This window comes from Corvus moneduloides, chromosome 27 (assembly GCF_009650955.1).
Source record: "Corvus moneduloides isolate bCorMon1 chromosome 27, bCorMon1.pri, whole genome shotgun sequence".
NCBI lineage: Eukaryota > Metazoa > Chordata > Aves > Passeriformes > Corvidae > Corvus > Corvus moneduloides.
Window position 1 is genome coordinate 2,389,604 of NC_045502.1, and position 24,581 is coordinate 2,414,184.

The 24,581-nt window shown below is 48.8% G+C and overlaps 1 protein-coding gene across 3 annotated transcripts in view; it reads right to left on the reverse strand.

Annotated features, from left to right (window-relative positions):
• The window catches only part of DPYSL2 (dihydropyrimidinase like 2), a 53,701-nt gene that overhangs the window by 19,741 nt on the left and 9,379 nt on the right, over positions 1 to 24,581 (reverse strand). For 2 of the 3 annotated variants that reach the window (XM_032091793.1, XM_032091795.1), the window contains exons 3-5: positions 19,353 to 19,441; positions 17,902 to 18,086; positions 561 to 725 (exon numbers count right to left, since the gene is read on the reverse strand). In XM_032091793.1, the coding sequence (XP_031947684.1) occupies positions 561 to 725; positions 17,902 to 18,086; positions 19,353 to 19,441 (439 nt within the window). Of the gene's footprint in view, positions 1 to 560; positions 726 to 17,901; positions 18,087 to 19,352; positions 19,442 to 22,659; positions 23,046 to 24,581 lie in introns of those variants that run through there. The other variant, XM_032091796.1, reaches the window with a different exon arrangement.

A 24,581-nucleotide genomic window follows, 5' to 3' on the forward strand; every position in this document is an offset into this window, starting at 1 on the left:
TCCTAAGCTGGCTTTCCCTCTCCAGCTTTTGGAATCAGTAAAAACTCTCACCCAGCACATGTGGGAAGCTCCCATTAGGGCACATAAAATGCTGGATTTTGAAACTGCAAACAGGATGGAAAATTACTCCAGCCTGAGGATGAAACGCCAAGGAAATTAAAGAGGGGGAAAACTTATGAGGTTATTTTACTCAGCTCTTCACTTTTAGCAGCCAGAGCTGGGTTGTTTCTCCTGGGGCTGATACTTCCCTTGTTTACAGCACTTTAGTGGCTGCAGGTATCACCAAAGGCACTGATGAACCCAAAGGGCCTCCACTGGACACAGGAGCTGCTCTGCACAGGAAAAGCAGGAGATTCACCTCTGGAAAATCAGTGCTGCAACACCAGTGTGCCCCAACCCCTAAGCTCTCTGCAATCCCAACTGCCCAAATCTTCCCAAGGAGCCAGAATGGGCCCAAAACAGCTTCATTGGGATACAAAAGTAAAATACTGCATGAGAGACAGCCCCAAAAAACAGGGGATCCTGAAAAACAAGGAGGGGGAAGGCTTCCCTGATCTTACCATGATCTTTAACCAGAGCTTCCATCTCCTCCTGGACACCTTTATGCCACTCAGTGATGTCCACATGCAGGGAGTAGTCACAGCAGGATTTGCTGTCTGCCCACTCTCGCCACTGGTCGAACGCCGTCAGCAAACTGGTCCCAGGCTCGGGAACCACATGGTCAACTGGGAATGACAACCAAAACACTGGTAAATGGCTGATGCAGGAGCTTTCCTGGGTACCCAGGACAGCAAGCACAGCTGTGCAGAGGCTGCTGCAAAATCAAGGCACCCTCTTTCCCCTTAAAATATTTCTAATTTGAAATTTCTCAGTGGTTTCCACAGAAACAGCCAGGGAAGCAGCCAGGGAAGTCGATTATGGAGCAGCAGCTGAAGGAAAATGAGTTGTTACTATAACCTGTTTATTACAACTGTTGGTGCTACACATCCCAACCAGGAGCACCTACCAGAGGACTGGAGGAAGCAGGACCAACAATTTGTGGTTGGAGAGATCTCTCTGACACTGAGAAGGTCCTACTGCCTCTGGCACCTGCTCAGTTTGATCCTCACACCGAATCCAGCAGCAACTGGATTCACAGGCAACTGCAACTGCAGGACAGCCTCAAAGGGTGACACAAGGGACCTGGATCTGAAGGTACAGTGTTCCTGGTTTTTATTTGAGCACACGGAGTCTCTGAGATCTTCAAAAGACACAGTGAAACAAAAGAAGCAAGTCAGCATCTCCAGTGCTGAACTGTGAGAGTAGGAAAAGCCTGTGGGATTTCAGGGGTCACAAACTGGGCAGGCACTGCTGGGGAGGAGGAGAGGACCTAGCTTGATTCTACATTAAAACACACAGAAAAAGCAGAAATTGCTTCAGTTATCAGCAGTGAAATCCCAGCAGTTTATTTTTAACTTTACGGTGAGGATCAGGTCTGCTCTAAATCACAGCTGGGATGAGAGACAGAGCCCATGGGTCCCGCTCACCCTCAGGGCAGAACAAAGCTTTGCTTCACCCCCATGCAGACACAGCAGCCAAGATTTATAAATGGTTTTGCACTGCCTAAAGAACCAGATTCACACTGGGAAAGCCAGCCCAGCTCTCCTGAACAGACATGAGCCTCAGCCACCCGAGTCAGCAGAGACATCTCAGCTGCCTGAGCTGGGCACACACTGCAGAAAGCCAAGAGCTCACCCAAAACAACCATCCCTGCTGCAAAACTCTGCCCACCCTCTCCCCTTTGCAAAGGGAGACAGCTTAGGATATTTGTGCTTTTCCAAAAGGCTTTTCCCCTGGAAGCATCACACCAAGGGAAGAATATGCACATCCTTACAGCCTCGGCAGTGCAGCTGCAGCTTTGATCAGCTCGGAGCCCCAGGAGTGGCTGGTAGTCTCTGTCTCTGCTCCCTCCCTGCCCATCACAGAAATCCATGCTAGGAGTGAAAACTTGGAAATTTGCCTCCTGTCTGGCACCACATCAAGGATGTGCTTTTCACCACCACTGGGAAAAGCAGACCAAATATAAGCAGACAATAAACTGACCTGTTTTGTTAAAAAATCATCCCATTTCTGTTCCATGATCTGCTTCTCCCTAGTGGTCAGAAACCTTCCGCTAACTTCCAGCCTGAATTGCTTCTTGGCCAGTACAGAGCCCCTGTCGCTCTGCCAAAGTTAATCTTTAGCTTAAGTAGAATGAACAACAAGGAGAAAAATAGCATTCCCTTTGCTTTTCCAATGGGACATGGAGAAAGCCCACATTTACACAAATGGCTAATTAAAAAGCCAAAAAAAAGCCTATTTAATCTCTAACACATCACAGGAATAAATCCATCTCCACTCAAGACTAAAGGTGCCCTCAGAGCTCTGTCAGCCCCAAGATGATGGATGGCTTGTGGGCACTGGGAAATCCCCGAGGGCTCCAAGGGGTTAACACGGAGTCCTCAGAGCCCAGCACTGAGCCCCTGGGAATGGCTCTGGAGCCCCCAGGAATGGCTTTATCACCAGCTCACTTCACGCACTGCCCAAGGATGACTAAGGGGAGTTTGTGGGGGAAGTGGGATGAGGGTAAGGGAGCTCTATCAGCTCTCTGACAAAGCCAAACCACAGCTGGCTGCAAGAAGGGTCAGGGATGGAGGCGGTGGTGCAAAATGTGCAGGGAAGCCAACTCCAGGGGTTGGGAATATCTCCTGTGGCAGCTTCCCTGAGCTCCCTGAGAGCTAAATCACCCTCCAGCCCCCTCAAAACACAGCACCCTTTCTCTCCACAGCAGCTCTGCCAGGCAAACACCAGCGAAGCACCTCTTCCCCACATCCACATGAAGAACTCAGCAGGAAGGCAGCCTGAGTGTGCGAGGTAAGCAACAGCCTTCACATCCTGCAACTGAACTGGTCCAAAGAGAAAGGACCCAGCAGAGCACACCAAGGGATAGTCACAGTGACAGGGACATCCCTGGAGAGGGGCCCAAGAGCTGGGGTCCTGTACCTGACCCTGGGGCAGGATGGAAGCTGTGCAGGCAGCAGGAGCAGTGCATGCTGCACAAAAGGCGTGGAGAAGGTAGATGTAATCCCAAATCCTGGTCTGGAGGCAATTCAGACACAAATGGCAAAGTCTCCTTGATTCTTCCATTCTCTGTACAATGGGAGGGGCCAAACACATTGCAAGATCATGGCCCACATCCCTTCATGCAAGGGTGGGGTTTTGGGGGGACTAAATAAGTAAAAATGAGCCCAGATCCAGGAAAGGAGAGGAGTCAAGGCTGACTCTTCATCTGCTCTTAAACGGACTGAGCTCTGGAACTGCTCCTGCCTGTTGGCATGGCCAGGAATCACCCACATGCAGCTCACAGAAGCTTCTTCCAGCCCTCAGGCACAGCTCAAGAGCTCAGAGTAAAACAGAAATCTTTTTCTTTCAGGTCCCTTTCAGCAGCACATGCAGCTGATGGAGGCTCCATCCCACCTCATTCCCACAGCCCCAGGCTCCCAGGATTATCCCTGGGGATGATCTGCCCCAGGACCACAGACACAAGGGCTGACCCACCCCAGCTCACAGCAAATCCCTCCATGGAGAATTCCCAGGAGGCTTCCCATGGGAAAAGCAGTGCTGTGCTGACCCCACAGAGCTCCTTCTCCCTGGGGATCCCATCCCACTGCCCCATCTTTCCTTCCATCACAGCAGGAACCAGGAATGTTCAATCCCTGGGGTGGCCCCACGCCTGCAGGGCACACTCAGGACAAACTGTTGTGACACAGGCTGTTGTCACCCCTTTATTCCCTCCACCACCACAGCCTTGATCTGGTCATGCTCCCCAGCCCAGATGTTTTCTTCCTGTTGTTAATTTTTTTTTTTGCTGTGCAAATGAATTCAGCTGCTTGAGGTCTGAGAAGGAAGTTGCCAGCTCATTTTTAAACTCAAAGCTTGTTCCAGAAACAGAAAAAAAAAACGGAGAGGAAAAAAAAAACAGAAAAGGAAAAGATAATTTAAGAATCACTTCATTAGTGATGAAATCTTCAAAGGAGGAATTAAAGAGTTAGTGGGCCTTGTAGTGGCTCCCTGAATCTGAGTGAAATTCAGGCCAAATCCTAATGTTTCTCTTTATTTAACACACTCTCAGCAAGGCACAGGGCAAAGCCAAGCTCAGGGTTACAGTGGTTTCTCAGCTATGAGCAGAAAACATTCTGTAGATTTATCTTTTAACGTTCTGAGCTGCAGAACCCAAATGCAGCAGCCCAGGGCTGAGAGCAAACAAGGCTGTTACACCAGCAAAGGAACTTCTTAAAAACAACTGTAAGAAAAAGTATTCTATACATTACAAAGAATCTAGTTTTTTCCCTTGTTAAAACGCTGGAAGGATTCCAAAAAGCCTAAACAGTCTATCTTTCTCCCAGACAACCCAAGCACTCACCTCCCTCTGAGGGCAGTGGGATTTGAGCACCTGCGGACCCACATGCTCCAGCCCTAATCACCCAGACTCTTAATTACCCTTCCCATGCCTGGTTTGGCTCTCCTGTCATTACACACGGCTTACAAGGTGCATCTGCTCCTGCTTCCTGCTGTTCCAGCTGCCACCCACCACCAGCCAGGGCTGTTTTCCTGCTTGCCTGGCTCAGCTCAGGATTCCTCGCTCCTCCTCGGCGAGATTAATCGGCTCAGGATTAAAGGCACACAACGAGCTGAAGTGAGACAGCAACACTGGGTGATCCATGTGGCTCTCCTGCACCAGAGCTGGCATCCAGCCACGCTGGAATATTCTGTATCTCATGAGCCAAACTGGTTGGATGGTGGTGGGGAGAGATTTGAGTGTGAAATGGAAGCGGAAGGCAAAGACTTAGGGGAATGGATGAAATGTTCCAAGGACGGGGAAAATAAAGCAGTGCTGTTTTAACGTAAGTATGGAAAAATCTACACAGGGTAGAAGTGCTGGCAGCACTTTAGACTGCTAGCATCACCAATTATTAACACGTTCTTATCATATATTAACGTAAAACCTGTACTAAAATCAGATCCCAGCACAATCCCATACACACACAAGTAATTTTGAAGCTCAGATCATTCCTACTGCTTTTTTACACAATTCACAGAATCATGGAATACCCTGAGCTGGAAGGGACCCACACAGATCAAGTCCAACCACAAAGGGCAGCCTAAAAGCTGAACCACACTTAAGGCTGGCCTAAAACATCTCCTTGTCTTCATCAGAAGGCTGGGGAATTACCCAACAGCCTGCAAGATGCTCCGAGACCAGAGCCAGAAAAAAACCCATATAATCTCTTTCTAACACTTGGAATCTCTCTCAAATTAAAAAAAAAAAAAAAAAAAAAAGCAGATGAAGAGCAATGCCTTTATATTTTTGACCCCTTGCTAAGATCCAGAGAAATTATTGCTTCAGAGGGAACGCTGGATCCAGCTCTTTGCCTCTCCTTGAAAACAAAGCTCTGCTTTTGGGATGGATGTGCTCATAGGTGGGGGTTAACAGGTTTTATAGCTTCCTGGCATTGTGGCATGCACTTTTTTTTTTCTTTTTTGCATCCTGCCTCAGCTGAGCAGGCCTTGGCTTGCAAACAACCCCTTCGTGGAGCTTCTATTAATAGCCCTTGCTTCCAGCTTTCCCCTGGAAAGGATTTTTTTCAACTGCTTTAATTAAGTGTCATCCAAAGTGTGCATGAAAATTTTTTTGGGGCTTCAGCTAATGAATGCCACTACCAGGAAGGAGAAAAACTGTTTGAAATGGACAATATAAACATGAATTAGGGTCAGATGATACAAAAATTGTGTATGTAATAAAAACCATGTATTCAGGGTTCCAGTTGCTATTATAAACTGCAGTTTTACACATTATTTCCTGCTCCTACCAGCATTAAATGTGCCTATTGTTTAAGAGGAGTTTATAAGGTGAAAAGCCTTAACATTTAAGCTTAACTGTTAGCAGGCAGATCTCCCCTACCCAAAACTTTAAATAGCAGCTTGATCACTATAAACACATCTGCCTGTTTAATACTACTTAATCCCCACAGCAACTGCATGTGATGAAATCTGGTGAATTTATTGAGTTGTACATTCTGTCACAAGCCATTTATTGAGAGGTTGTAATTAAATTCAGCCCTGGTAACTGCACAGCTCCCTGCTTAGAAGTCTGGAGTTGTCAGGCTGTGCTGCAGGAATATTCTCCTAGCACTGGTGTGAACTGGGAGTAATTCTGTGAAAGCAAGAGGAATAAAATCAATCTTCGTGAACTGAAAGTCAGGCCCTCAACTGACCCACAGAAGATTATCCCATAATCACAGACCTTATTTGATCCAGTGGCTTCAAATTCTCAACTGGTGAAATATCACAATCCCTTCTATCTTTATGTATCATGACCCTTTTATGTGTCAAGGAATTGAGCTACCAAAAGCTGCCTCATCCAGTAACAAAGCTATTCCAAAGTCAAACCTTTCAGCACCAAAAATTCTGATTTAAGTATTAAACCCCAATTTCCAGCTCAGCAGCCCTGCACCCATCCAGGCTAGAGAGACCTCAGCCCTTCTCTGAGCTCAAAATCCCAAATCAAGTCATCCAGAACGGCCTTACACCTCCTATCTTCTGATTCCATCCCAATTCTTCCTCTAAACCACACTCTGCACGGGTTTGATCTGGGAAAAGGAAAGACAGTGACAAAATTGCTTTGAAGGGAACTGCTCCATGGATCTGATGCACCTCAGCTGATGAGATATCAAATGAAGGATTTTCTTCACATCCTGGCTCTGGCAACCAGATTTTAGCTCTGTCTATTTGTGTGGATTTATTCCCACAGTATTTTATTCTTGTTTCCCCCCCAGGAAAAGACACTGGAATAAAGAGATTATTCTGAAGAGTTACAGCGCTGCACAGAACAGCATTTATGGTGCTAATACAGCTACCCAAGGACTGTTCTCCTGTACATGCCTGCCAAACTCGTAGAAAAGGCAGTCTAAATGACATCACATGTTGTTTTCTGTCAGTTCAGATCCAGTTTATGAGACCTGATGCAGAGAAATCAGAAGCTGGACCAGGCTCAGAAGAATCAGACACATCCGTGCTCCACTGATTACATTTTCAGACTGCAACATTCTCTTATTCCCTCACTGATGTTATACAGATATTTCTCTTGTCCTTTTGGCTGATTACATCCAAAATACAATTAACAATTTGAGGCCAGCTGGACCCAAACATAAAGAATTCAACAATAATTAATAACCTTCCCCTGCAGCTGGAATGGCAGCATATTAAGGTCAGATCAAAAAAAAAGGCTCCATCTCTTCCCAGTACAGGTTTATTGTGCATTTTTTGTATCTCAGGAGGTCACCATGGCGGGGGGGGGGGGGGGGGGGAACCAAGTTCAAAAGAGACATTTAAGTGGTTCCAAGATTTATTCTTTCTTTTAGGCATTACTCCACACTTGAAGGCCATGACAAGAGCACACAGGACTTCAAAGGCTTCCATATGAATTGGTCTGTAAACCTTGAGGGACTGGGATGGAGAAAAACCTCGGTTTGTAGCCATGGATTTCAAGTCAAGACAAAACACAGGAATTAACAACACATCCAAGGGGCAAGAGCTGGATCAAAGGAGGACAAAAGATCACTTGCCGTGAGCCAGCTCTGTCCCTCTCAGGTCACTGGAGATGTGTCCTGCCCCTCAGGCTTTTTCCACTCACTGGGAAGCTGGAACAGTTCTGGATTTGCATTGTTATCACCAAGTTTCGGCTCCTCGATTCAATTTCATGGCCTGGACTTGTCTCAGGAGTGTTGCACATAAAGAGGAATGTGACTGCAGAATGCCAGTTTTTACAATGGAAATTTGTGATGGTTTTGAGAGGGCTTTGTGTGTTTGGGATTAGAAAAGTTGGGTTTTCTCCCCCTGCAAAAATAAACTAAATATGAAGACCTCTGATTCTATACAAGCACTTTTTATTACTACAGCTTGTGAGAGAAATGGGGAAAAGAAAAACCCTGTATTTGTCAAATAAACATCTCCCATGGCTGGATGAGGAGCAGACACTTCCTCTCCTCATGTCTGTGACAAGGTGACATCATGTTCTGAGGAAGAAGTTGTCACCCACCACCACCAAACCACTGCCACTTCTGCTACGACACCGGGAGTCCCCATCCTGTTCCCACTCAAACCACTGACAACTGTCACACACAGCTGCAGGCATGGAAGTGAGGGCTGAATCAGACCTAAACATTCTCGTGTTTATAGAGAAAATGTGCTGGGCTGTGGCGTGGAGGGGCAGCAGAACCTGTTTTCTACCAAAGGACAGGGCTTGGAACAACCTGGAATAGTGGAAGGTGCCCTGCCCATGGCAGGGGGTGGAACAAGATGATCTTTTAGGTCCCTTCCAACCCAAACCATTCTGATTCTCTAAGAAAAGCACTTAAAAGCAGCTCTTCAAACATAAGAATAAGGTAAGATAATTCAAACAGCAATTTCCTGACCGCACCTGCCCATCTGCAGGTGTCCTCTCCACTTCGTGGCACTGATACTGCCTGCAAATTAGCTCTTGTGCTTGCTGAAACCATTAACCTGTAGGAGGTCCTAACTAGATTATCCCCAGTTTAAACAGAGACTCCTATGGCATGTTCCCCAGCTGCTGAACTTCCTCCTCCAGCTTTGAGCCAGCCCAGCCTGGCCTCACAAGCTGTCTGGTGTCTTCCTATATCTGTGAACAATCCAAGGTTTGGGGCACAAAGCACCACTCCTGGGCCCACCCAAAGAGAGACACCCAGCCTGTGGCAAACTGGTTTGGGAAACTCCTACACACAAGATCTGACTTTTGTTTTTTCCACGCACCCAGTTTTTAGGGGCAACCGTTGCTTTCTACACCTCAGCTTAATTTCCTGTCTCAAACATGGTATTAGAAGGAAACTCTTTACTGTAAGGGTGGGGAGGCCCTGGCACAAGGACAGGCTGGACAGGGCTTGGAGCAACCTGGGATAGTGGGAGCTGTCCCCGCCCATGGCAGGGGGTGGGACTGGATGGGGTTTAAGGTCCCTTCCAACCCAAACCAATCTGGGATTCCAGGAACAGCTGGAATTGCCCCTGGATCTGAGCAGGATGGCTCAGTGGGAGTTGTTCCATACAGTTGCCACCCTTCCCTTTACTATAGAGTGCTTGTATGGCAGAAGGACTGACTGGTTCAGAGACCTGAACTCTGGTCCTGGTTCCATGGCCTTATTCTACTTCTAAGAACACCCTGCACATCTACATTTTTCTCAGCTGTGCTATGAAGACTTTCCAAAACTTTTTCCATTCACGGTGGGAAAAAAGCCTCTGCCCATCAGGCTGAAAAGTCCTTTGTAAAGCCCATCAGTAGCTGAACTCTTCTCTTGGGACACTGATACTAATCCCGAGAAATCTAATCTGAAGTAAAGAAAAGCCTGCTGGGAAGTATCATTAACTGACACCCACTCCAGAAAGAGAGATTTTTTTAAGCAATATCGGGATATTGGAACAGAGATCCTGTAACACAGCCCCTGGCTGCTGAACTGGCCCTGCCTGGCTTTTCAAGGAGTCTGGAATCTTGCCAGTCCCATGAAGAACCCCAGTTCGGGAGCACAAACCCCTCAGTGTGTTGTAGCTTGGGAGCTTCCCCCCTTCTCTGCACCAACTCAGCGCCGTGCCATAATTTGGGAGGGTTCTCCAGGAACTCCTTCCCAGCTCCTGCTGCCTGGAGGCTGCGCCAGGGAACTTCATTCATATGTAAAACACCACCAGCGAGTCCCCCAGATTCCAAAAATATCCACGCTGCACATATGTAGCTGCTTCTAGGGACAAAAGCAATCTGGTGCAAACACACCCAGAGAAGTGGCCGAAAGGGAAGCTTCCAGAAGCTGAGCCCTTTCTGGTGGGCTCTGAAAACCAACCAAAGCATTTCCCAGTTAATATTCGTATGTGAAGTCAAAAAGTTCCTTCTGATACTTAAAATAGGAAGCCAAAAGCACTTTCCTCAGGATCTGCAGATGACAAGTGGGAGGGACAGGGATTATCTCCTTGCTTCATGTTGCCCACATCAGCTTCTCAGACAGCTCTTCATAAAAATAATCACTTTTTACTTATGATATGAGGCTCTAGGTGAGCTTAATTATATTTGAATTAAAGCCATAACCCCTCAGCAACAAAGCCACCTCCCATTATGGACAGCCAGCAACCAGCACGGAGAAATGGAATGACATTCCCATTGTTGCAAAGGCGGTACCAACACCAACTGCAGTGAACCAAGGGGGAAAAAAGAGTTCTCCCAGAAGCCTTAACTCCTAAATGTCCACCCCTGCGTTCCCTGCAAATGCACAGGGCTTCCATGGGAGTGAGGGCTGTGAAAAGATGCAAGCACAGCCCCAAGCTGGTAACAACTGGCAGCTCCTGAGTGTGACGGAAGTGTGCCAGACAGGAGGAGCTCATTTGTATTCCTCAAACATTTCTCCCTCTCACCAGAAAGATTAAAAAAAAAAAAATCTGGTTTCTAAGAAACAGATGGGATCTATGAGCTCTGAAGGCACAGGGGCTGAAGGAAAGAGGGAAAAGAGGCTCTGCTGATCGAAGACATCAAATCCCATTCCACAGACAGCACTCCAAATCCATCCCGACTGGAGAATCCTGCAGTTGGTTTCAGCCTTTGCTTCTTTCAGGCTCCACTTGCATTCCTCCCATGGCACACAGAGCTAATTCCCAACGTGGAGAGCTGAAAGGTCCTGCCTGACCAGGGCATTTTCTGCTGAGTCAAGCTCACAGGAAGGCAAAAGCAGCCAAGGGGTTGAACACTGGTAGGGAGACAAAAATTCCCTGCTCAGAAAAACAGGCAGAGAAAAGAGCTGAAGGCACTATTTTCTGCTGCTTCTTTGAAGACCTTGTCAAGGCTTGAAGGTGATTAATATACTTTATCTAGCAAGGTTTAACACACATGCCCTGAAAACCTATCACAGGCAGCTAATGATGTTATATGAAGGGAGGTGAATAATTTAGTTTTAAAGATTTTTTTTTTTTCCATCCACAGCAGACCTGGAGGAGCCAGTTTTTACAACTGCACCCTTGAAAACATCATGTACATTTTCCACTGATGTAAGTGGCTGGGTGAGACACAGCACATCAGAGAGATCCACTGGCTCTTTACTTCTCTTTTGTGTCATCTCTAAGGCCTGGAACTTGGGGATGGGAGCACTGGACACAGAAAGCAAGAATTTGGGGATTTTGGGAACTTTTAACAAGGGCATGTAGTCATAGGACAAGGGAGGTAGCCTTAAGCTGAAGGAAGGCAGGTTTAAATGAGATATTAGGAAGAAATTCTTTATTATAAGGGTGGTGAGGCCCTGGCTTGGGTTCCCCATCCCTGGAAGTGTTTAAGGACAGGCTGGACAGGGCTTGGAACAACCTGGGATAGTGGAAGGTGCCCTGCTCATGGCAGAGGTTGGAACAAGATGATCTTTAAGGTCCCTTCCAACCCAAACCATTCTGATTCTCTAAGAAAAGCACTTAAAAGCAGCTCTTCAAACAAAAGAACTCTTCCCCACACAGTGGGAAAGCAGCACCGCTGAGCCCCAGCATTAAACAGAGTAAGAGGCATTAAGTGCTATTGCATCAACAGACAACATGGGTTAATGTCTCCTGAAATAAATCCCGCTTTTTGGACGCACGGAAAAATATAGGTCAGCCACATCTGCACTGTCAGAGCTGCTGCCACTCCAGCACTCGTGTGTTCAGAACTAAACCAGGCTCCAGCACGTGTGGAATTGTCTCCATCCCCTCCTTCCTGCACAGGGAGGGGCTGGAGCAGAATGGGGCAAAACAGAGAAAGGGACCCCTCGCCTGCTCTTTAAAAAATCCGTGCTGCCAAGAGGCAGAAGGATGGCAGAGGAGGCAGAAGGATGGCAGAGGAACTAGGGGAAGGATCCCCAGCAGCTCTGGGGAAGGAAAAGGTGGGAAAATCGAGAAAAATCTCCTGATTGACTCAAAAACAAGCCAGGCTGGACTGCAGAGGTTTCACAGGGCTCCAGCCCAACACCAGGGCCAGTGATTTCACCTTTCAGCACTGAGGCAGGACGATGGCCCAGCTGAGTATGTGACAGCCAGGGTTAAACACCTCACCACCCCACAGACCTCCTGCATCACCCCAGGCACAGCCACTCAGCTCCCGAGTCCTTGTGTGCTCCTCACAGGGCCCTGCCCCTCACAGGAGCCTGTTCTCCCAGCACAGAGAGGTGGCAAACAATAGCTGCAGCCCAAAGGGTCAAAAAAACCCCCCTCAGAACACACAGAAACACACAACACTTCTGAGGTCTGCACAGCTGTTTCCTCCTGTGCTCTCTGGCAAGGGACATCAAGGGCTTGGCAGATCCCTGTGAGCCCCTGCTGGAATCCCCAGCAGAACAATGGGGGATCCCATCCAGCACTGCTGGGATGCTGGGAGCAGAGCAAGCCCCAGGACACAGGCTGCACAACCCGCTGCAGGCAGAGCCTAATGGACTTAGAGGGGTTTAAAAGCTCGGGAAGAGGAGCTCACACCAGGGAACTGCCCAGCTCTGCTTACGGCCCCACTTTCTCACTAAGGATTTTAAGCCTGCCCTGAATGAAAGGCACAAACACAGCAGCAGGAAGCTGGGAGCTGGTGAAGCAAAGAGATTTAGAGTGAATCAGGGCCAAGGCTGGTTTTGGGGGTGTAAAAAGGACCAAAGGAAGCTGGGGAGAGGAGGGACAGGGCAGGAGGGACTCTGCACTCCTACGTGGTGATGCCACTATTCCAGTCACAGAGAGCCAGGATTCCCACCCAGAGAAATCCCCAATAATCTGTGGACATTCTCACTGCGTTTCTAGAGAATTAAACACTTCTTTGGGGCAGAAGAACCACTGCCAGAAAGAGAAACAAGCTCCAGAGCCAGGGCAGCCTGTCTGCAGGGCTGGTCCCAGCACACAGTTCCTCTTTCATCTCTGGGTGCAAAGAGAAACAAAACGGGCTGGTTCCTGTGGAACAATGCAGTGCTGTGTACACACAGCCAGGGACTTGGGGAGACACTGCAGCTCTGTGGTCGCTGCTCTTGGATGCAAAACACTTGGTTTTATAATTCCAGCTCAGCCACAAGTCCCTGCCTGATCACTGCTGTCACCTCCTTCTGTCTCTGCTTCCCTCCTCCTCCTTTCATCATTTACACTCTAGACCAGCACAGGACTAACCCTGATAATATAAAATAAATGCACCCAGTCAGGTAGAATATGATCTGATCTCCACTGGTGGGTTTTAATACCACCCCACACCCTCACCTTGTCTAAAGCCCACTTTAAGCTGAGACTATCAGAGACTCTGATCTCCTTTGGGGCAGCTCCATTCTCTGTCACACTCAGATCAAAACCCAAGAGGAAAGGAATCATTTCTGACTGGAAACATCTCCTTCCAGCAAGGAGGTGATATTCAGGATGACCTGGGAGACCTGGTGTCACCTCACTGTGAGTTTGATTGTGGCTGGGCAGCTCAAATCCCTGCCATGCTGCCCACGGGAGCTCTTTAATAGCAGGGTCAGGAATTAGGGAGCCAACAGCAGCCCATGTGAAGCTCCCCTTCATCTCCTGAACCTCCCAAGATACACAGGCTTCCCTCCCCAGCCTTCCCTCCCCATGTCATTAGGATAACTGCTGCTCGAGTTCAAAAGGCTGCTGGCTTCCAAGCCACCAGGCCAGAAAAAGCTATAATTTCTCTCACTGTAATTTCTCTCTTTGATTACAACAGTGGTTGACTGAGTCAACAGAGGCAATGTCAGCCAGAGATTTCACCCAAGGACAGCAGATACCAGGGAAGAAGCAGAGTCTGGGAGGAGGGGCTCAAATGTGTGCGGAAGCAGGCCTGGATGGATGAAGTTCTCACTGGGACATTAAACAGGCTCGGGGATCAGAGAGCCAGTAAATACACAGAGCTTAACTTCTTCAACCCTCCTGCAGGGCTGGCAGCAGAGAGAGGCAATCCTGCCCCTGCTCACATCAGGGGGAGTTTTTCCACTGAGTTTGATGGGGATTTCACTCATCACAGTTAATCAGCAACCAAACCATCACCAGGCTCCGAGAGGCCACTCTGTTCCTAGCAGGGATTCTTCCCCCTCTAACAGCTCCACGGACTGGGCTATATCCTGGGGTATTAACCTAGCTCAAGTTGGGAAAAATAGGGTGTCTTGTGCAGGCATTGGACTTTGATGATCCTTGGGGGTCCCTTCCAACTCAGGATATTCTGTGATTCTATGAAAAACGCCATTTTTAGCTCACCAAAATTTTAGCCTCTTGTAAAGGGCAACCTCAGACAGTGCCCTTTTCCAAAACTCTGGGAGGACTGTTCTCTTTGCATGGAATACAGGGGAGTTTAGGGAAGCAACCAGAAGAGGTTGGAGCACATCTAATACTCCTCTCTCCTTCAAAATTCTCTGTGGAGTGTTCTGGAATTCTCCTTTCAACTTAATGCCCAAACACTGCATTCTGACATTTCAAAAGGGCGAGAATCCAGGTTTTTTTCCTGGAGCAACGTTATCCTAAAACCCACAGGGAGGGCTGTTCAGCTGACATACCCACACCAACACTGCTTTACAGTAGGGACAGAGAAAAGGACCATGCAAATTGTCACTCCAGAAAAACAAAGATATCACAGTACGTAATTTCAGGCAAAACCAACTCTGTTTGTTCCTCTGCTAGCAAAGTCAGCTGGAGCCTTTGGCACTGCAGAAGGGAGAGACAGAAGGATCATAGCTGGAATTCCTGCTCAGATGGCCTCAGGGGAGCCAGCAGAAAAATAAATCAGCCCTAACTCCTGAGTGGAGCAACCTAAGGAGGGCTCAGGAAAGCAAGCGACAGAGAGACAAAAGAGCAGATTTGGACCATCACCCCCAGTCCCTTTTTCCTGATGGGCTGGGAAGCCCTGGAATGGAGCTACATCTGTTTCCCACCAGGATAAATCTCCCCTGGTGCCACAAAAACCCCACAATTGCTCCATTTGACAGCAGGACCCATCTGATTCCCCCCCTGTGATGCTGCAGGGATGAATTCAGAGGGGAGCAAGCAAATGAGGACAGGGTTTGGAAACAGTAGGTTACATGCCTGTGCTTCCCTTGGATGTGTCTGCCATGAGAATTAAAGGAGCAACATTGAATTTGATCTGAGCTGAAAATGAGGTTCACCAAAGCAGATCCTCCAGGTGAATTCCTGGCACTGCAGGTCGATGCCAAAACTCACCAAAGCCAGAATTTCACCCACAATTTTTATAAACCAACCACCAGGGGAAACGTATCCAAGGTTCTTGTTTCGATTTCACTGAAAACGGTGTGTAAAACAAGTATTTCCCTACAACAATTGTAAAGTAAACAGCCTTAAAATGCCCTCCTGCACAAAAATGTGAAACAAATTGAAGCATGAAGCTGAGGAAGCTGTTTTGTGTGCCCAAAGTGAGGGTTATGCACAAAGCAGAGAAACAGATGGAGTAAAGGTATTTGTAAATAAACCACACAACGTTTGCTTAAAGCACTAATGAGGAAATTGGGTGGTTTTTTCCACAAATCTCACATCCAAAAAGAAGTGCTTTTTCCTAAAAAAGACTGAAGAACAAAGACATACAAGTCCACAGGAGGATCAGATTGAAAAATCCCAGCATTTAAAATATACAGTGAGATAAGAGTGTCATTTTCAGGCTGCAATTTGTGATACCATTAATCCAGTTCACTAAATATTGCCCCATTTATCGTAAGGAAAAAAAATGCTGCTATCCACCACAACTCCCACCTGCTGTGGGGAAGCCCAAGGGCCACCCACCAAGAGAGTGTTCACCAGGGCTTCACTGTGGAAAAACTTTTGCAAATGCTGTAATTTTGCTCAGAGGAACAGCTGAGCTGACACAGGGCAGAGGCTCCAAAGCTTTGAAGTCTACTCTGGATCATTCATCCTGCTTTCCACTGCTCCAGTTGCAGATTCCCACCCAATCAGAAATGTCTCTCCATCACCCAATTAGTCCTTGCTGCAGTCACAGGAAGAATTTTTTTGTTGTTCAGAGATGATTTTGTATTTTGGTGTCTTAATCTGAGATACTTAGGATGGTCAAGTCTAATCACCAGCCTCCTCTGAATTGGTTGCCCATGATCATAATCCAAATTATGCTCATTTTCACAGCTGTAAAAGGAGAAACTGTAAAATGGGGGATTCTCCTCCCACCTCCCTAACTCAGAAAAGTGGTATCTCACCATTAGTGAGATATTCAGGTACTACAGCCATGAAGGCAATAAATATTTACACACATAAAGCATTTCTGAAACAGGAGGCTCTGCAGAGGCAAAATTAGGCAACCAAAGTAAAGGGCTACTCCAGAAAAAATTTTGCCAAAGCAATTTCTGCTTTCAAGAAGTGCCCCTGAGGGGAATAGTGCTGCTGGAAGGTCACATGCAGATGACAGAGAATGTTATTTTGATCTAATTCGACTTAACAAGGAAGAACAAAACAATAATTTGTGTGAACCAGGTGTACTCCTGATGAAGGAACAACCAACAAAACGAAGTCAACGAACTGAGGCTGAAAATAAAAAACCATTTCAGTGCTATTGATTCAAAGTGACAGCAAAGATTTAAAGAAGTGGGTATTAGTGTGCACAAAGGCACCATCCACAGCCACATCCCCTGTGTGTGTGAGCTTATCTTCAGCCACAAACCTCACAGCCTGAAGTGATAACGTTATGAAAAGTAATTTCCCAGGTAATTTTAAGATTGTTTCTTTGAAGCATCAGACCAAGACATAACCTCCAGCCTCCTGTCAATCAATCCAAGTCCACCCACCAGGCCAGGGATCAAGGACTGCTCACAACCAAGCTCTGGGAGATGAGGATGTTCCAGTCCGTGCGGAGCTTGGTTTGAACTGAGGAGAGTTAAGCTGGTTCCTGGCTGTGCCTAAGATCTCTTTATATCCATGAACTGGACAATAGACACTAATACCTGTTCTGAACCAGATTCTTTTATTCCTCTGTGCCTGAACTCCCCTCCTGTGGAATGGCAGCACCTCAGAGTACATGAAAGACTGCGAGATGCTCAGATTTTGGATCACTTCACACCTTTATCCCTCATTCCCACATGCAGCAACAGAGCCTGGGACACCGTGGTAGAGTTTTACACCTGATCAGCTGCTCTGCAACAGAAGGGTTTGGTTTTTTTCCTCTGGCTCAAACAAGGTTACCAACAATGACTTGCTTGTGGAGTTTTAAGATCCAGTGGCTAACACAAGCAGGGACAGATAGCCTGGAAGCCATTCCTGAGGTGTTTTAGAGGCAGAAGGGAACACCAGGAAGGGAACAACAGTCAGTCAGTCTGTCTGTTTTATTTTGAGGTATTTTCACTTTCCAATTCCTCTCTTTCTCCAGAGGAGGAGATGAGTACAAACAGAGCTACGTTAACAAAAATCCTGGTGCTAAAGCTGAAGTGGGCATGTGCAGATCCTGAAATAAGTGGCCCAGTTTTCAAAGACACACAGAACACTGGCATCAGGCTTCTGGGTGTGAGAAATACAATGGACATCTTTCCACAGACAAGGGACCAAAGCACAGGAATGTGGGGGATCTGCTCCTCACTCTGGAGCCAGAGGTCACAGTAACACTGGTTCCAGCACAAGCAGACCCAAAAACCTGCTGAAGTCACATCACCAGCAAGGGAAGACAAGTGAAACGAGTGACAACTGCAAGATGGGGAAATCCTGGGGTCCTGCTTTTCCACCCTTATTCCCACAAGCTTTCCCCAGCAACCTGGCCAGACATCACCCACTGGTCCAGAACAAGGTGACTCCCACAGCTCCTGTTCTTACCGGGGAAATAGAAAAGCCCAGCTTTGCTGGAAGAGGAAAGCAGGCACTTACTGATCATGGTGGTGCCGCCAGCCAGTGCAGCCTTGGTCCCCTGGAAGAAATCATCAGCAGATGTCATCCCCTGCTCTGGCATCTGGAACCGGGTGTGGACGTCGATCCCGCCAGGAATCACCATCCTGCCATGGGCCTCGATGGTTTTCACTCCCCCTGGCACAATCAGGTTCTCCCCTATTTGCCTGGGGAAAGAGGTTTCAAGGAGCAGGTCAGGCACACCCAGGTGAGCAGCATGTAAACAAACACCCCAGTGCTACTTAGCCTGGCTGCAGTTGTCTTTTTCCATATAAAGCAGGGCACAGGATCAGCACACACAGGGCTGAGGGTGTTTCATTCTTCCCCTGGAAGCAGTTGCATAACAGCGAGTGAAGCATGCAATTCCTTCAGGATTTTGGGGCAATATTAAAGGAAGGAAAAGACAGAGCCCCTCCAGAAGGGGCTGTGCAGGTCATGGACGATCACTGCACCAAACACAGCTTTACTGGGGCTTTTTTTAACTGGCAGCTCAAACCTTTGATTCAAGCTCTCTAACAGCAATTTCGATGTTACCATTGGTTTGGGAGCACTGAAGAGTTTTTGCTTCTATATTTTCTACCTTCCTCTCATGTGTAAGTATTACAGAATCCCTGCACAAACATAAATTCAAGCAGATATTGGTTACCAAATTCCTGGTGAGACCCTCAGAGGTCTCTCCAGTCCAGCTCTCCACAGACCTATTTTTAGCAGTGCAGTAGTGGATGACACACTGCAATTAATTAGCTGTCTCTGGCTGGCTCCTTTAACTTCTAACCTTGATTAAAAAAGCACATGTGCTGGCTGTTTAGCCAGAACAGGAAAATTCCTTGTTTGTAACCTCCGTCTTGTCCATTTTTTCCTAAGAGTAATTTTCCAAAGAAATCTGTAACACATTTAATGTGCCAGGAACGCATGTTTCAGGCCTGAAAACACAGAAAGAGGTCTGAACCTCTTCCACTACAAGGTCATTTTTAACTTGAAGAAGGAGGGCTGGAGTGATCCTTGCATCACAGACTGAGAGAAGTCAGCACTGCAAGAGACTTCCAGAGGTCACCTAAGTCCAGCCTCCAAGCCTAAAAGAGAATTAACTGTGTTAGGATGCTGAACTCTGGATTCAAAATATCTGAAGTCATAACTCAGTGAAATGTTACAGCACAGATAACTTCAAACACATGTGTCATCTCAGCATGGGGCTGCTCACATGGCTAAAATTAAGTGCATGTAAGTACCTCCTTGGAGCCAGTGAGGTTTCGGCCCAGTTGTTTATTTAATTCAACACCCTGCTTTTAAAGCTCCTTCATTAAACACCACGACAGAGGTGGAAATATTAATTTTTCATTGCAATTTAATAGAGCTCTCTGAGATTAAACTACTCCAGCCAATCTGCAGTGCATTTCCATGCATCCCCAATCCCACCATGAGGCTTCACTTACTTTATCAACCCATCCTCCATGTAAATGTCTGCATAGAAGGACTGGTCATCATTAACTATTTTACCACCTTTGATCAAAAGACGATCACTCTGCAACAAAAGAAGCACAACACAAGACACAATTATTCAGTGGGAGAGCTGACAGTCTGCAGTGTCACTCCAGAGATGAAAGAGGAGGGAAGGCAACAACCTCTGCATTATTCACCAGTCCACGTCAAAACACAAGTCAACTGCTGCACTTTCAACTGGAAAGATAAAATCTTTTATTTCATCTGAAAGGCCTTTCATCACACTGACGATCAAAAAAAAAATTCAAAAAAAAAAATCAGAACGGGGAAGGAGGTGGGTTCCAGTGGTCTCGTCTGCTCTGGCAGCTTCACTCCTACCTGCAGCCTGCCACCATCATCTGCAGCAGCAGCAGCACTAAATAACACTTGGAGGGACGTGTTAGATCCACACCTCTTATTTTTTTCTGCCTTGGTTGTATGCAAAATTTCCTATATGCACCCACACAGTGGAGTCACTACTTGGCTCAACGTGAGTCAACTGCTGTCAGGAAAATGGCCCAAAAGTCTGTTGCCAGGGGTGACGCAACACAAACAAGCTCCTTTGGTCCAATTTAGTGATGTTTCGATGCAGAGGATCCTTTCCTTGCCTTTTCAGAGCACCACTGCAGAACCAGATGGAAATAAGCATGTATTTAGCAAATTAGGGTTAAGGGAAGGATTTACAAAATGGTTATTAAGATTTCCTGAAATTAGAAGACAGTTTGGCAGGAACAGGAAAGTAATTACAAAAAGGCAGCTATCAGGCAGCATGATTTCATCCCAGCCCAGGTTACAGCTTGCTTCTTCAAGATCTTAGGTCAAAAACAAATGTTGGTTTTCTTTTTTTTGCAGTACTCATAAACAAGAGTGAAACCCACTGCAGAGCTCCTGACTGGGAGGACAGTTAAAAGTGGCTGCTACATCCCCCTGGTTCCCTCATCCACACATCACAGATGCATTTTTACAGCAGATGAATATTTAAAGCAAAGCACATACATGCTGTGAGTGTTTGGTTTAAACCACACCTTTGGCCCTCAGACATGCACTTGTACTTACTCTGATTCTTTTTTCCCTCCTCCTAAAAACGCCTTTGGAAGAGAACAAAGCCATACCAGCACAGCCAAAGGCTGGGGAAACCAAAAGCTGGACTTTTAACTCAGAGGTGCCATGGACTTACAGAAAAAAATATATATGAACTTATAGAAAAATACATGTAAAACAGTGACAGGGATGCTCAGGGCCCTGGTTTTGAGGTGCCAACTCCACTGGTCAACAAACAGAAGGAACAATCAGGTGTTTTCCCAAATTCCTCATAATAAAGCTGAAGAGTTGGAGTACCCAATTCTCAACTGACACGGCTCTTTTAACACCAAATTCCACGAATTGCATCAGATACTGATTTATACCATAATACCCATCTTTTATATCACTGCTTAGCGTCTAGGAGATGTGAAGTCCATCTCCCTCCTCCTTCTCCTTCCTTTTCCTGCTGCAGTGGAGAACTCCCTCGGACAACGCCATCGATTTCAAATACAAAGAAACCCCCAAAATTTAAATTTAGGAGCTGCTGCAAATGCCAATAAGCCTGAGTGAATTAACGTGGGGTGTGAAAAACCCACTTGTCTTTCAATGCCAGCCTCTCCAGCAAACTGTCCTACATGTTTACCGTTTCCAGAAACACTGCAGTGTTGATACCCACCTCCAGTGCAGACTCCTTGTGCCATTAAAAAGGGAAAGCCTGGTCATGGATGTGACCGACAGCCTGAGTCCTAACACACTGGGCATCAATTAGGGAAGAAGAAGGGAAAAAATATACATAAAGTGGCCACAAAAACGCAGCCTGGAGCATTTTAATGATGCTTCTGGCAGTAACCAGGGCTGCTGCTGGGCTCTTGAGAGGGCTCTGAGATCGGGGCGAATCCTTCTGCTCATCTCAACCACCTTGGAGACAAAAGCACACACAGCTCGCATCCCTTCGAGGGCCTGCCACCAAATCTGTGTCTATTCAGCAGCAAAATCAGGGCAGCCACACATCCATTATCCTCCTTCTTCCAGCATTAGCCTCGGTTGATAATTCCAGATTTGCACAACAGCAAATAGGAGCAAAATCTGATTTTTCCTACCCCCTTTGCAGGAGGATTGGGTGCACACAACATAAATCAGAGCGTTCAGCCAGAAGAAAAATGCGTCATGCTACTCCTGGGCCGTGACAGGGATACAGTAGGAACCTCCATCGCCCTTTAAACAGAGGCAGCTTTTTGAACTCCTTACCACTGGACTCTGGGAGCAAAACTGACCCTCCTTCGCAAAGAAAAATAATTTTAAAAAAAAGGATGCTCCATTTATCAATAACCATTTTGCACATCCCCTGAATTCCTTAAGCACCGCAATTGTACAACCCAGCGACTCCTGCCCAAACCCGACACGTCAAAGCCCCGTTTCAGAGCTCCTTTTCCTGCCCCCGAGGATGAAGGGATGGGTGTGTCCGTGGGGATGGTGAGGAGCGGCTGCCAAGGATGAAAAACTCGTGTCAAAAAAAATAAGCAGCTCCAGCAGCCCGTTAGACGGGGATAGCTTACGTAACCAAAAGTTGGTACCCTTGGACCTGCAATACCTGCCCTAAATGGGCTCCCACAACAAGGAGAGCGACGGAGGGGTTTATATAACGGCTCCTTCCCTGCTCCCCCAGGATCGCACCGAAACCTGCGCCTTGCCAGAAGCTTCCTGGCGAAGAAAAGGCGATCCTGGAAAATCCCCAGCGCCAGCCCGGCGGGGACTGGGGTCTCGGGCTTATCCCCCCCGCCCGGAGCCGCCCTTCGCCGGGCTGGGGCGGGCGGGGATAGAGCCCCCGGGCAGGCACCGAGCCCCTCCCAGGCACACAACGAGGGCTGGGAGAGCCCCCCGGGCACAGCCCGAGGGCAGGGACCCCTCCCCGGGCACAGCCCGAGGGCAGGGACCCCTCCCCGGGCACAGCCCGAGGGCGCCGAGCCCCCCGCGCGGGGGTCCCCGATGCTCTCCGGGGCCGGGGCTGCGCTGCCGCGGGGCGATGCCGCTGAATCCGCCTCCGGCCGGGGCTCAGCATCTCCCGGCTCTGCCGACCCCGGCCCCCCCGAGCCCCCCCGACGCTGCAGCACAGGAAGCGCCGCATTATCCCTGATCCCATTATCCTGCCCCAGCCCCGCATCGCTCCGGCACACAAAGGGCTCCATCCCCGCGCACCCCTCCCCCTTCCCCGCCGCTGTTTCCCTGCGCTCCACTCACCGTAATCCGCGGAATATTTTTCTTCCCCTGATAAGACATCTTGGGAAATCAACCCCCGATGTATTTATTCAATAATGTTATATATTTTTTAAAGAGAAGCGCGGTGGCTGCTGCACCGCTATTGTCTCCCGCGCAGCAACTGCTCCACGACCTCCCCTCCACCGGTGCGTAGATCAAAAAAAAAAAAAAAAAAAAATTATAATAAAACAGAATAAAAATAAATCCCCCGAGGCCAAATCACTGCGATCCCGGGGCAGGGTAGCGGGGGGGAGGGGGGGGGGCGCGGCGCGGCGCGGCGCGGGAGGCGAACCGTGCTCTCCGCAATGGCAGGAACGGGAGAAGCAGCCAGCCCTGCGCGTTTCCCTTTCTTCCCTACGCCTCAAGCCCAGCCCGGCCCAGCCCCGGCAAAGCCCGGCCCAGCCCAGCCCAGCCAAGCCCGGCCCAGCCCCGAGCGGCGGCGGGGCGGGAGCTGCGCATGCGGCCCCGCCGCCCCCGGGCCCCGCCCGCCCGGCGCGCGGCGCCATTGGCTGAGCGCCCGCGGGGATGCAAATCAGCGGCGGCCTCCGCCCAATGGGAGAGCAGGGGACGCGCCGGAATGCAAATAAGGGGTGGGAGGGGCGCGCGCGCTCCCGGCGGCGAGGCGCGGGAGCGCGGATCGGGAGCACCGGGAGGCACCGGCATAGACAGGGAGAGATACATCGGGACAGACGGACCGGAATACATCGGGACACGCCAGGCACCGCCCACCCGGCCCCCCGCTCCCACCCAACCGCTTCCTGGAGGCCCCGAAGCTGCAGCGTTGGGCGGGGCAGCCGCGGGGCTCTGCGAAATGAGCACACCCCGTTTTATTCCCCGCCGGGGCTGCGAGATTCCCTGGGAGGAGTGGGAATGATCCCTCCATCCCTGGGGGTGCGGACATTCCCCTGTATCCACCGCCGGGGCTGCACCCCCGGGGGGAGAGGGGACGACCCCACTATTGCCGGGGGTGCGGGCACTCCCATGTATCCTCCGCTGAGGCTGCACCCCATCCCGGGAGGAGCGGGAACGCCCCCTCCATCCCTGGGGATGCGGACACCCCCATCCATGCCCTGCTGGAGCTGCGAGCCCTCCGGAGGAGCGAAAAGGACCTCCCTATTGCCGGGGTTGCGGACACCCCCATCCATCCCCCGCCGGGTCTGCAGCCCCCGGGAACGACCCCCCCCCATTTCCGGGGCTGCGGACACCCCACCATCCGAGCCCCCCCACCGGCAGAACGGAGGATGCCCGATGGGGAAGTCGCTGCTTTCGATCTTCTTTGTCCCACCCCACCCTTTCTGGCGCTCCCAGTTAGCTAACTGGGAGGAGGCGAGGGTGTGGAAATGAAGATTTGAAGCCACTCCCGACGCTTTGGTTTCCTAGTCTGCCTTCTCTCACACCTCGTCCAGAAAATCCAGCCTGGATGCAAGCCCCAGAGACACCTCTGGTCACTAACCTGGAGCTTTAGTGCCAGGGAAATGTGGGCTCAGAACTACGCACCCGGGCGTGGGGATCCTCTCTGGTCTCTCGGGCCATTCCTTACTACTCCAGTGCTGCCAACTCTGTGTTCCATGTTTCAGTCACACTTGGAGTCTTAATTTCTCAGTCCCTGAACTCCATAAGCTGGTACTTCAAGGAAAGAAATGCATTAAACGGCATAAATATCTCCTCATTGTTTACAGTGCACTTGTCCCAGTGCAGGGAAGGGAGGTAGGATCCCTGGCCAGGCAGGTTCCTCTGACATCAGCTCTGCTGTGTGTGTCCAACACGTCTTGGAGAACTCGAAGCCATGAATTACCTTCGCAAATCAATTAACTCAATGCCACAAAATAACTTCTGCTTGAAGGTTATAACTGATAATTAACAACCAAAGACTTACCTTCTTCCCTCACTCATGAGGAATTCCA